Source organism: Phacochoerus africanus, chromosome 3 (genome assembly GCF_016906955.1).
Source record: "Phacochoerus africanus isolate WHEZ1 chromosome 3, ROS_Pafr_v1, whole genome shotgun sequence".
Taxonomy (NCBI): Eukaryota; Metazoa; Chordata; class Mammalia; order Artiodactyla; family Suidae; genus Phacochoerus; species Phacochoerus africanus.
This window is the reverse complement of record NC_062546.1, coordinates 119570143-119584782: the sequence shown is the minus strand read 5'-3', so window position 1 is coordinate 119584782 and position 14640 is coordinate 119570143. Positions and strand designations below refer to the sequence as shown.

Here is a 14640-nt window from a genome sequence, read left to right as displayed (position 1 = left end):
TGCTGGATCCTTACCCACGGAGCAAGGCCAGGGATTGAATGCGCATCCTCAAGGATACTAGTTGGGTTCATTATCATGGAGCCAGAATGGGAACTCCTAGGAATGGCCTTTTCAATGTCTTTGCATTGCAGTAAAGATTTTAAAGACCTACTTGCTTCCATTATCTCATGCATCAGATACCCATCAGATGATAAAGCTTTATTGATAAAGTATTAATATGGACACTAAGGACCTTTTTGCTTTCTCCACTCACTTATTTTCTGGTCTGACAGGTCTAGTTTTCATAGTTCTGATCTAAACTTGATTTAAATTCCTAAATATAGAATATATTTGGGGGCACCAATATAAACACATTTGGTAAGAGCTACTTTGGGTTGATATGAGGGCTCAGTAGAACTAATCTGCTTTCTGGAAAATAATTGAGAAGCCAAACTAATCACACATATAAATCAATTTATTAGATTGTCAGTGATACTTTGAGACAAATTCAAGTTATTTTATTGTACTTGATATAAACAGAGGAAGGAAGGAAAGTTTTAAACTTCAAGCTTTGTTCAGCATGTGTGCAGTTAGCATCCACAGAAGCACCATTGGATATGGAAGAATTAGCACCACAGAATTTTAGGACCTAACTGTTAACATGCATCACTGAAAAATCTGGAACATGAAAACTGAAGTAGTACATGGTATGGTCTATTAGAAACAATACAAGGCAATTTATGACTTGTTTTCATACAGTACAGTACAATCACCAATCAATGAGAACCTTTAAAGAACAATACAGGACAAAAAACACTTTGTACCCTGTTAACACTAAAGCAGTTACAGATTTAAAAAACATGTTTCTTGTAAGAGGCAGTGGGTTGAAAAAAATCCCTCCTCCTCAATTTTTAAATTCAGAGTTATATAGTTACATGATCTCTTAAGAAAGTATTTTCAAATCTGTCTCTCTACCTTAATGCTGACAATTTTTTTTTTTTGAAAATGGAATGGCTAGATGAATTAACAAAACAAAACAAAACAAAACAGCCTGGTAGAGTCAAGAAGTCTTCCACTGTGGTGGAAGATATCCCACATAAGAGCAGTTTGAAAATGATGCCAATGGTGTCGACACTTGTCTTCCCTTCTGTGGAGGAATGTCTAGTACAGAAGCCTTGCATTCACGATGAACTTCGGTTCATTTCTTTCACCGAATGCCTTTATTCTGAGGTGTAACATAAGAGACTTATTCCTCAACTGTTTTTGTAGTGTCATAGGGCTGTTCCTTATGCTGGTTTTGACAACAGTGAAAAGGGTTGATATTCTCTCTGGATTTAGGGTAATTTGTGAGCTAAAGAAAAAATATTAATTTAAATTTAGCATATATGAAATTTTAAAGGGAGTTTAACTATTTCCACAGTACAAACCCATAAAGAATAGCATTGAAAACCTTTCTGTTAGAAAACATGTAACAAACCCTCAATTTTAAGTTGTGCCTAGGCCAATTTTGGCATATTTGAAGATACTGTATAAGAAATGTGCAGTAAGAGCAGATACAGGTATATTCAGATCTCAATGCATTGATGTCAAGGAAAATATATTTTTACTCACCAAGAGAAGAATATACCTTGAAGCATCTATGCAGACACATGAATCAATCATATGTCTGCCCAACTTCTAATTCTGGAATAGTGATAACAGGGTCATTTAGGAAAAAAGTACTCAATTACAGTACGGCAGCAATTTTATGTTGTATATATTTAACAGCAAAAACATTTTTGAAAATAGAATCAGTACTATACGGTAAGTTTACAATTCACCATTTCTATACTCATAATACATGCGTTTATTTGTTCTCTTGGTTTTTAAAAAATCCCACTAGGACCAACATCTTTCAGAACAACAATCTAACATTAAACAAAAACCTTCTAAGGAAAATATTTAGCATCACAGAGATCTGAGAAAAGTCTTGTTACTTAACAGCACAAAATACTCAATAAAGATCTACATTTAAGATTGTTCATGCCATGACGTTAACATACCTTTGGGTTAATATATCTTATTTAAAAAAGAAAACAAAGAAACAAACCAAAAAAACTGACATGGAATTTATCTTATTCTCTCCTTGGTAAGAACAGACTTCTAATAAATTTGACTCCTCTGTGTACTGTGTGGTGATGACCGTGTCTGTGAAGTGGCGTTCACATTTAGTAATAGTAAAACACTTAAGACTAATGATAGGAAAATGGCCACTAGAGAGAAAGAATTATAGATAAGTAAAATTATAGAAAAATGTTTTTTTCTTAAGTGAACTGCCCCCGAACAAACAAAAATAGCAAGTTTGTTTGCTTTGAAATATTCTTCTGTTGAAAAGCATTTTTGGATACAAGTTAGCCTATCCTTTCATATGTCAGACAGATAAGATTTAACTTGAGAAAAAAATTTAACTTTTGAAAAAAAAATTATCCTATTTTTTTCTGCAGAACCAAATGCATTGTTTAGTCAAGTACTAACTAGTCAAGTACTCATTTTCTAAAGAGGAAACAGCTACACACTTGCAGCACATCCACATTACTGATTTAAATTTGATAATTCATGAGGCATGGCTGACTTGAGCACAGAAGCCACACTAATTTCTTAATGTTTTAGAATTACGTTAGAAAAAGAAACAAAACTCAACTGAAACAAGATTGAGTAATGACAGGCTGGCTTAATGGTTCTGATTGCCCTTATCTTTGATCAACATTTCAAAACAAGTAGTACCAAATAAAATAAGATTTAAAAAAGAAAATGTCTAAAAACCGTTCAATGAAAAAGTCTTCAAATTTTACAACATTTTAACCTCAAATTAGACTAACAGTTTTTTTCATTATCACAAACACTTTTGTTAACACTTGAGTTTTTTTTCTGTACTGTTCATTGGCTGTAAAATGTAATGCAATTTTCTGTTAAGTTAAAATATTTTGAATTATTACATTTTACTATAAGAAGCTTTAGAAAAACACATAAATAGGATAAATTTATAAAAGGATAAAGAAAATTTTATGGGACTTTAGACAAGTTCTATACAGACAAATAGTTCAAGGTAATAAAGTGCCTTCATTTCCAGGTAATCAATTTTTCACTAAAATATTTTAAGGCTTTATAAGAAACTTAATGTTATCAGCAATTTGATAGTATATGGGGTTATGTTATTAATTAGCATTCTTTCATAGTATTTATTTCATTTAATCTTTTGATCCATATTAGGTTATTTGTAATTATTAGCAGCTTTAAATGATAAAATTTAAATTGCAAATTCTGAATTCATTTTGTGAGGAAAGACAAAAATGTATAATTTCTAAATGTTGTGATCTGTACATAAGACTCACATGTTGCTTGTGAATAATCTGGTTTATGTCATAATATACAACAGCCAGTGATTCCCCCCCCCCATTCAACAGAATATTTAATCCCATGGCAAACAGGGCCATCATTTCCTTCATTCACATATTCTGTTGTCTTCACATTTAAAATGATTATGCAGCCTTAAATGAAAAAGGACACAGAAAATTTAAGATAGATTCTTCAAACACAGGCACAGTTAATATTTTTTATTGCAATAGCTTGTACATAATCTGTACTGATGCCAATATCTACTGTTAAAGCATTTATATTTATTTTCATTTTGCTTCTAATACCCATGGATATAGCACAGTAAAATACTGGTAACCTAGTATAAGTATATATAATAGCCATAATCATACAGAATTCTATTTCTTATTTTTTTCTTTGGAGGATATAGGGGTATTTCAAACACAGCTGTGTCCCTAGTTGGCTTGGCAGCTCCAGATTTTAAGATAAATTAAGACTGTATGGACATCAACTACTCAACTGGTTATAACCAATGAAACTAATTAAAATGTTTCAATATTCTGTTTCAGGAATTTAGCTATTTTTATCAGAAAATTGCTAAAGTCAGGCACCAGATTAAATGGTCATGATATCTAAAATGCTTTTCTAATTACCACTGAATTAAATTAAAATGTTCCTTAAATTAAAGATTTCTCAGATTAGGATGGAAGAGGAAATGTAAAACTCAGTGCAAAGAATGGTTTAAGTTAAATGTTTCACATAATTAGAAAAACAGGAAATACCAGTAGGAGAAAAGTGCTAATCTTAAAACTGGATTTGGTTTCAAATCTAAAGCCTAGTAGTAAGAGTAATTCCTGGGAATTAAAGAGAAATTAAATTGGCATAAACTTTATAATTGCACATTCCTTTACCAAAGTGCTCCAAGTTACCCCAAATTTTTAAAAATGTACATGATGCTACTTTTCAAAATCTAAGTATATATAAATTTACTTTTCTTTTTAATAATATATTACAGTTTCACAAACTTAGCACAAATATAAGCAAGAAGATGAATTACAACTTTCTAAAAACAGTATAATGTGTTTTAAAAAAATAACTATTAAGAACCTTTGTCATTATGAAGATTCAAATCCAAGTATAGCCAAAGCATTCCCATAAAATCTGAAAACATCATGAGAGTTTATGTAGGCAAATTTTAGTTAACACACTGCCATGCAATGCGCAGACATCATATGCTTTTTCAAAAACATAGTTATCCTGCTTTTATCTTACTATAATATTATACTTACTCTTTTCACTCTTTGAAGTGACAGTATACTTAATAACTGAATTTTGAAAACAGTATTAAACACTAAGGTTTCTAGCCTTAATTGTTTGTTCCTATTAAGCACAGCAAAAATATTTGATGCCTGGGTTATTAATTTTCATGCTTCTTTCTCTTTATTCTAAATAGAAATGCTAAATGGAAATGTATAGAGGTAATATAATAAGGACAAAAGAACATTAGAGACCAAAGCACCAATACATGGAACAGATAAAATAATAAACAACTGTGGTGGAAGTTCTCTATATTATTAAATTTGGTAAATCAGTGGAAGACAATAAAAAATAAAGTTCCCTTCATATAATATTTATATGAATATATATTTTAAAGTGAATGGCATGCATGTACGTTTGGATTTTTAATAGTTTTGCTGTTTGAGTGTGATGAAGTTAAACTAGGGTGTTGTCTCAGTATAAACTGAGACCAGGATTTTTTTCTATTGCTCAGAGGAGAGAGAGAAAGTAGGATCCTGATCCTCAATGGCAGCTCACCTGTCTTGTTCTGCCATGGGCTAAACAATGTGGTGTAGTGCCTTGTTTAATTAGGGTGAAAAATGCTGGTAAAACATAAAGTAACCAATGTTAAAGTTAGGATTAGTTCATAGTCATGGAACATTAAATGACTATCAAAAAAGGACTGCTTCCTTTTTTTTTTTTTTTTTTTTTTAAACAGTTTGAGAATCTCCCTTGGGTGTAAAAATGACCACATAAAAGCATATGAAAGAAATGACCAATTTTTACACATTATTTATCTTCTGAGGATGTAGAGTGGGATATAAATTGGTATCCTAGTCCTCTGAGAAAAGTAACAAACTTTAAAAACATAAGTAAAATCAGAAAGGATCAGGCATGATAAATCACTGATGATAACTCTCCCAAACCCAGCATGCAATTGGTTAGCCACAGAAAGGATAGATGTCCATCCCATATAATTTAAAGAATATTTTCATAGTTTCCGAGTAGGAGAATATAATCTCTTGTTGGTAAGTAAGAGTCTTGGAAAGTGGTAGCATTCAAAATTGCTAGAGAAATACTACAAATAAACACTGATGCAAAATGTTCTTAATATAAGCTGTAGATGTGTGGAAATTCCATACTATATGTGTGGAGTTTCCAACTATATTTAGTTCATGTAATACATAAAATAATGTAAGATTCTGCAATCCGTTTTGCTAATACACAGATTTTTTTCTCGATCTCGCAGAAGCTAGGCAGTCGTATTTACCTAATTTAGCTTTTCCTAGTAGCAGTTCTAGAGCAATGACATAAGTACCATTTCCAGCATATAATTTAATCTTTCTTTCTATTATTCAGCAGTTTTATAGCACTTCTCATTTCCAAATGCCCCACAACTGGTTATAACAGTCACTTCCCATTGTATCCCTATGAGGAAGGCAAAGTTAATAAATTTCTTGAGCAGTGGTAGAACTACACAGATCTCATATATCTTCTCCAATCCAAAAGCAGTTGCCCCATACTGTATCAATACCATATGCTCTCTAGGGCCAAGGACTGGATCTTGTCTGCTGTATATCAAGACCTAAAAGACTGTCTAGCTCACACTGTATGCGCAATAAATATTTGTTGATTTAATGAAGGAGAAACGAAATTGAGAAAACTGAACAAAAACTCAGAGCCACCACCCAACTAAAAAGCTGTGCTTGCTCATTCTTGCTTCTCCACAATAGGTAGGTAGTATCACTCACTCTTAAATCACAAAGGCAAAGCCCATATTGTATATACCCTCCAGAGTATCAATAACACGATTAACTGTTATTACAACTACTCCTCAAACTCAGAATTAATCACCTTGCCTTTTGCCAAATATTTCAATAAGTTGCCCTTTCATGTGCAATATACCATTCTTTTCTTAAGCTAATTCATGCATACAGAATCAAGGAAATAATCCTTATAGCTGCAATCATTAGCAGGAATGTAAAAACATCCAAAGGGAGCGGAAAGAGTTACATGGATAGGGCAAAAGGAATGGGGGATCAGTGATTCTTCAGTGTTTTGGAAATAAGTGTAGGAAAGTTAAGATCCTTGAAAGACAGAAATTTTAGGTGTTTTTTTTTTTGTTTTTTGTTTTTTTTTGCCTTTTTGGGACCAAACCCACAGTATATGGAGGTTCCCGGGCTAGGGGTCGAATTGGAGCTATAGCTGCCGGCCTATGCCACAGCCACAGCAATGCCAGATCTGAGCCGCACCTGTGACCTACACCACAGCAACACAATTGACGGATCCTTAACCCACTGAGCAAGTCCAGGGATCAAACCTGCATCCTCGTGGATGCTAGTCAGATTCATTTCCGATGAGCCACGACAGCAACTCTGAGAGGACAGCGATTTTAGTGAACTAGGTGAATGGTGAGCTTAAACTAGATGAAATCAAATTCTTTTCCAGCTCTAAAATTCTATGCTGTGCTAATTAGTTCCTCTTCTGCTATGATGGGAACTTGTATGGTAATCAAACTATATTTTATTTTACTTTATTTATTTTATTAGGCTGTGCCTGAGGCATGTGACAATTCCTGGGCCAGGGATTGACATGTGACAATCCAGTGACAATGCTGGATCCTTAGCCCACTGAGCCACCAGAAAACTGCAATATATTTTATTTTTAAGAAAAAAGAATAACCTTGTTTAGTATTCTGGATTTTTTTTTTTTTTTTTTTTTGGCTGCCGCATGCAGTGGCTTGATGTGGTGTCTCAGTTCCCAGACCAGGAATTGAACCCAGGCTGCAGCAGTGAAAATACTGAGTCCTAACAATCAGACCACCAGGGAACTCCCTGGATCTCTTGAGCAACTGTGACTATTAAAAGTTTTCTCTAAACCATCATTAGGCCTCCTTATGTAAAGCCTTTTAAATCCTAAATCAATCTACTTAAATTATGTCAATATAGTGTGGATGTTATAATACTTTATATTGTAGCAAAATCAGTAGCTAAGAGCTTGCTCCTACTCATACTGCTTTACAAGACTGTGTCTTCTAAAGAATAAGTCTTACCAATTAAATACAATTCATGACCTCATTTCCAATTTCAAAGACATAAAAGTGGAATTATTTCTTGTAAAAATTAGAGTTATGGTTCTAAATCATATGAGCAGAAAAAAATGGTAATGATATTAAGTTTGAATCTCTAAACTGCTGTACATGTTAATAAAAACAGCACTATGAATTAGAGCATCTTGCCCGAGAAGCAAAAACATCATTCATTCCAAAAGTTGGAAGCAAAAATCTAATTTTTATTAGCCAGAACCATAAATACATGGGTGGAGGAAAGATGATTTACTATCAGCTTTAATTTCTTTTGAGCTAGGACTTTTCAAAACCCCTAGAGCTGTGTGTACTCACTGGGAAATCAGGCTTATAATTCTTTATTTCACAACCTAAGACCTTTTTACCTTTGAACATTAAACTGATGTCATTACACATCCTCAAATGGTAACAAGGGCCATGTCCTCACTTTTCCACATGGCAACAAACATTATTGGCAGTTAATTAAAATTAACGACTACAGTTCAAAGGACGATGAACTGCTTAAAGAGTTCATGCATACTGCTCAAAAGCAGTTAATCATCTTCATAGTTTAGAACATATATCCTTGAAGCTGAGTCGATAGCAATGTAAGGCCTCCTTATGGGTTGAATTACACTAATGAGATTCTCTTGGTAATTTAAATGTAACTGCCTTTTTATGAGAAATAATACTTAGGCCAAATTCTATGTCGAAGTAGGTCACGTTAAAGGGAAGTTTCATTTCAGTATTTCTGGAATAATCAGAATGAAATATGAATGTGGTAAAATAATTTAGGAACCATAGGGAGAAAAATAACTGTCAGAGGGGAGAAGGAAAGTATATGTATTTAGTGGTAGGCAGAAAGACAAAAGAAATGAGAAAATCAGTAGATGAGAGGGATTCAGAGAATTGGAATCATTGGAAATTTTATTCATATTCTCTCAGTAATCTGGTAAAATATGTCATTTGAGTGTCTTTTTCTGTAGAACTGACATAGGCATTGCAGTACCGTATGGTTACACTTTCCCCTGTTGAACAGTTGTTATAAACATTGAAAATGACTTAGTACCTTTCCATAAAGTTAGGAAAGTGTTGTGTATCCTCTTGGTATGTGATTTAGGGTTCTGGGATCTCTATGGTTCTGTAGCTCCTCATTGTATTTTATTTTATTTATTTTTTGACTTTTCAGGGCCATACCTGTGGCATATGGAGGTTCCCAGGCTAGGGGTCCAATCGAAGCTACGGCTGCCGGCCTATACACAGCCACAGCAACATGGGGTCTGAACCACATCTATGACCTACACCACAGCTCATGGCAACACCAGATCCTTAACCCACTGAGCAAGGCCAGGGATCGAACCTGTGTCCTCATGGATACTGGTCTGGTTCTTTAACCACAGAGCCGCAATGGTAACTCCTGTAGCTCCTTTAAGATTTTAGCATCTTAAAGGTGGATGTGGCATGGATCGGGATGGACTTATTTTATTTAGTTATGCCAAAATTCAGACTCCTCTTTGGTAAGAATAGGATTCTCTTGAAAAAGACAACAGCAGAGAGTAAAAATCCTTCCTTTATATCTATTGGTACACAATTTACTATGTCTCACTAGAATCACAATATTATCTTTGCTGAAGTGTATTGCCACTATCTAAAATCTCAATCACTCTTTGCTTAAAATGGCAAAATTTGGGCAAGTTCAATTAGAACTGCCAGAAAGACAGAGATACAGTCTAGGTGTGGTTGTTATTGTATCTACTCTCCTTTCACTTATATAACCTATGGACAAGTATGAGTTTCCAATAATAAAACTGAGTTCATAAGGTCTACGTTATATAATTTTAAGAGTGTGTAAAAGCTATTGAAGCCTCACCATATTGATAAACAGTGAAAGGATTCCTTCCAGCATGTTTTGATGATAAAGCTATCATAAGAAGTATTTCCTCACCTGGAGTTATTTTTCACATTACTTTTTGAGGTCAAAGCAGAACTATAAAATAAAAACAACCAATAACAGTTCTTTGGCCATTGCGATTGCTGAAGTGCCCATTATCTGTTTTCAAAAGGATAATTTAGAGTCTCCCAAAAGAGTATTTCTTTCTGCAGTGACTAAGGTGGGAATAGTTGTTTGAATATTAGGAGCACTGTCATTGAATACAAATATTAGAGGGTATTTTGTCCCCTCCATTCTTACTACAGATTTGCTGTCAGGATTCAATTAAGGTACTCAGTGAAGATCTGCTGATTTTTGGCCTCTTAAAAAAAAAATTTATCATTAACAATAAAAAGGAACCATCCATTGATAAGCTCAACAGCAGGGAGGATCTCAAAACGTGAAATAAGTGAAATATATGTTAATTTACGTGAAATTCCAGAATACACAAAAGTAACCTATAGTAATAGAAATCAGATCAGTGACTGAGTTTGGAAACTGTAATGGGGGGAAAGTGTGGGTGCTGATTGGGAAGGGGTACATGGGAACTTTCTAGGGTGAATGAAATATTCTGTCTTAATATTTGTCAAAACTAAGATCTGAGATTTCACCATAAGTAAATTATACTTAAATAAAAACATTCAACAGCATTACAACTAAACACAATATTCTGCTGAGGCATCATAAAAGCTGGCAGTATTTTTCTTTCTTTCTTTTTTTTTTTGGCATATGGAGGTTCCCAGGCTAGTGGTGGAATCAGAGCTGTAGCTGCTGGCCTGCGCCACAGCCACAGCAACTTGGGATTTGAGCCGAGTTTGTGACCTACATTGCAGCTGGTGGCAACACCGGATCCTTAAGCTATTGAACGAGTCCAGGGATCAAACTCGCACTCTTATGGATACTAGTTGGGTTTGTAACCCACTAAGTCACAATGGGAAGTTCCCCCCCCCTCTTTTTTTTTCAATTTCAAAACTTCTACCCTCACCCTGTTCCATAGAGAGCAACATATCCTAGAATGGGGCCAAGGGTTTTGTTTCAGAGCAACAAACCCAAACAGGCTCTTTATAATTGGAGAAAAAATAGAAGTTTATGGACCATAGTAAATGTGTCAGCTCTAAGAAAGGATTGAGAACATCTTATGTTTAAAAAAATACCCTTCTGGGGAGTTCCCATCGTGGCGCAGTGGTTAACGAATCCGACTAGGAACCATGAGGTTGCGGGTTCGGTCCCTGCCCTTGCTCAGTGGGTTAACGATCTGGCGTTGCCGTGAGCTGTGTTGTAGGTCGCAGATGCGGCTCGGATCCCGCGTTGCTGTGGCTCTGGCGTAGGCTGGTGGCTATGGCTCCGATTCAACCCCTAGCCTGGGAATCTCCATATGCCGCGGGAGCGGCCCAAGAAATAGCAACAACAACAACAACAAAAGACAAAAAAAATAAATAAATAAAAAATAAAAATAAAAAAATAAAAAATACCCTTCCCTCCTGCACTCTTGGTGGGAATGTAAATCGGTACAACCACTATGGAGAATAGTATGGAGGATCCTCAGAAAACTATACATAGAAGCACCATATCACCCAGCAATCCCACTCTTGCGTGTATATCTGGACAAAACTTTCCTTGAAAAAGACACATGCACCCGCATGTTCATTGTAGCACTATTCACAATAGCCAAGACATGGAAACAACCTAAATGTCCATTGACAGATGATCAGATTAAGAAGATGCGGTGTGTGTATATACATACATATATATATATTCCATATGTATAATGGAATACTAGTCAGCCATAAAAAAGTACAAAATAATGCCATTTGCAGCAACATGGATGGAACTAGACACTCTCATACTAAGTGAAGTAAGAAAGAGAAAGACAAATAACACATGATATTACTTACATCTGGAATCTAATAGCACAAATGAACCTTTCCACAGAAAAGAAAATCATGGACATGGAGAATAGACTTGAGGTTGCCAAGGGGGAGGGGGAGGGAGTGGGATAGATTGGGAATTTGGGGTTAATAGATGCAAACTATTGCCTTTGGAGTGGATAAGCAATGAGATCCTGCTCTATAGCACTGGGAACTGCATCTAGTCACTTACGATGGAGCATGATAATGTGTGAAAAAAGAATGTATACATATATGTGTAACTGAGTCACCTTGCTGTACAGTAGAAAACTGATGGAACACTGTAAACCAGCTATAATGGAAAAAAATAAAAATGATTATAAAATAAAAAATAAAAAATACCCTAGAATGTAAAAAGTTTTCCAAGCCGGATTTATTATTGTAAAACTATTAATTTATAAATGCAGAAAAAAATCAATAAAATTTTGATTCAAATGCTACTTAAAAGTAATCATGGCAGTATGGTCGTCACTCTTGTTTTGGTTCTCCAAGGATGTGTGAATATTGGTGGAAGAGTAGTGTACCACCAGCATCGAAAGCAGATTGATGAACTTAAAACATTCATGTGGGAGAGAAATGGGATTTTACCTTATGCTACCTGGTGTATAACTGAATATATATATAGTAAAACACATTTTAAAACCATTTTGAATGCCAGTGGTTGGGGTCTAATTTTTAATGATTATCTCACCACTTCAAATCTAAGGGCCTGTGTTCATTGACTTTAGAGAGGTTATAGTCAGAGTTAAAATAGTCAATGACTTTGCTGTAAGGCAGAAATTGGCACAACGCTGTAAATCAACCATACTTTATTTTTAAATTTATTATTATTTTTTTCTTTTTTTGCTTTTTAGGGCTGCACCCGCAGCATATGGAGGTGCCGAGGCCAGAGGTTGAATTGGAGCTGTAGTTGCTGGCCAATGCCACAGCCACAGCAACTCGGGATCCAAGCCGTGCCTGCGAGATACACCACAGCTCATGGCAATGCCAGATCCTCAACCCACTGAGCAAGACCAGGGAATGAACCTGCAACTTCATGGTCACTAGTCGGATTTGTTTCTGCTGTGCCACAGTGGGAACTCCCGAAATCAACCATATTTTAATTTAAAAAGAAAAGAAAATCCATTGTAATCTACAAAAAAATTTTCAATGACTTCCCAATTTCCTATGGAAATAAGCTTATTATACTATTGGACAATCCTAAAAATAAAGTGAAAAAGTTCTGGTTCTAAGAAGAAAACAGAAATATCTTGAAGAGAATTTATGTGCAAGTGAGGCCAATTATTCATGGGCAAACTCTAAACTATAGTTAAAAGTCAGATAATTATTTCTCTAAATTGTTTGTTTTTGTAATTCCAATTCAAACCCACCAAAGGCTTATGCTGTCCTAAACCTACATGTCATGCAAAGATATCTAAAATATATAATTTGACTACTTTATCATTTTCCACCAGAGAGTAGAGGAAAAAATATGGAAAAAGTAAGCAATTTCTCCAGCACAATGCCTGGCCTACTGGAGGAACTCAAGTATTTGCTGAATAAATGAATCTATGCTTTCATTTTCCTTGAACTGTCATTTCTTACCTCTCATAGTGGCTTCTACATACATTCTACATATATTGAAAATTCAGTACGACTGAAAAGGAAAATTACAGGCACATACTTTAGTTAAAAAAAAAAAAAGGAGTTCCCGTTGTGGCGCAGTGGTTAACGAATCCGACTAGGAACCATGAGGTTGCGGGTTCGGTCCCTGCCCTTGCTCAGTGGGTTAATGATCCGGCGTTGCCGTGAGCTGTGGTGTAGGTTGCAGACACGGCTCGGATCCCGCGTTGCTGTGGCTCTGGCGTAGGCCGGTGGCTACAGCTCCGATTGGACCCCTAGCCTGGGAACCTCCATATGCCGCGGGAGCGGCCCAAGAAATAGCAACAACAACAACAACAACAACAAAGACAAAAAAAGATAAAAAAAAAAAAAAAAAAAGAAGCAGTTCTCTGAAATCCCAAAGTGTCATTACTGCTGCTCTTGCTCTGGTTGACAAATTGCATAAATATAAATTGACACAACTGAAGGAAAAAAATACATTGATACATGATAACCTAGATTTTTTGTTATAAAATTTTCCTTTTAAAAACTCAGTTGACACTAAAGGACACTGTTTGCTTCTCTAGAGGCAGCAACTTAAACTGATATAACTAATAGAATGGGTAGTTGTGTGATGTTTTATCTAATTATTTTTTGAGATAGTGAGAGGCTTAAAGTTTCCTAAGTACCAAAGGAAAACAGAATGCCAAGTGCTAAAAGACAGAAAAAATATAGTCCAAGATTATATAAAATGAGGAAAAGCTCACTATCAAGATGATGGTCTGTAGGAGCCTCTTTATAATGGTAACTGGGGTCTCAATTACAATAGTTTCTTTACTATCTTGAAACCAACGGTTAAGAATTCCCATTGTGGCTCAGTGGAAATGAACCCGACTAGTAACCATGAGGATTCAGATTCAATCCCTGGCCTCGCTCAGCGGGTTAAGGATCCAGCATTGCCATGAACTGCTGTGTAGGTCACAGATGCGGCTCAGATCCCATGTTGCTGTGGCTGTGGTGTAGGCTGGCAGCTGCAGCTCTGATTCCACCCCTAGCCAGGGAACTTCTATGCGCTACAGGTTTGGCCCTAAAAAGCTATAAATAAATAAATAAATAAATAAATAAAATAGTACATAAAAAATTTAAAAAAGAAACCAATGTTTAAAGTGTTTATCAACTATTGGAAAGCTATTTTTCAGAATAAAAAATGACTCACAAACATAATCTTATAATAGGTTTTCAACTTTAAAATAACTAGATGAGAAAACTCTTGTAGCTCAGAGAAGGAGAACACATTCTGAATGAATCACAGACACCATCTCCTACTGATTTTGAAGTAAAGTAATAGAGACGTAGATACTGTGTAGTGGAAGGATCATTTACTAAGGTCTAGCTCAAGTTCTTTTTTTTTAGCCACACCCGTGGAATTTCCCGGACCAGGGGTTGAATCTGCACCACAGCAGTGAAAACACTGGATTCTTAACCTGTTGAGCTACCAGAGACCTCCCCAATTTCTGAAATGACTAGTTAAATGATTTTGAACAAGT

At 35.3% G+C, this 14640-nt stretch overlaps 1 protein-coding gene across 1 annotated transcript in view; it reads right to left on the bottom strand.

Moving 5' to 3' along the window:
* Window positions 1-433: 433 nt before the first annotated feature.
* Window positions 434-14640, bottom strand: part of PURG (purine rich element binding protein G) — a 37810-nt gene continuing 23603 nt past the window's right edge. Inside the window, 1 exon segment of the mRNA XM_047772535.1 lies at window positions 434-1330. Coding sequence (XP_047628491.1) covers window positions 1226-1330 — 105 coding nt within the window. The 3' untranslated portion in view covers window positions 434-1225.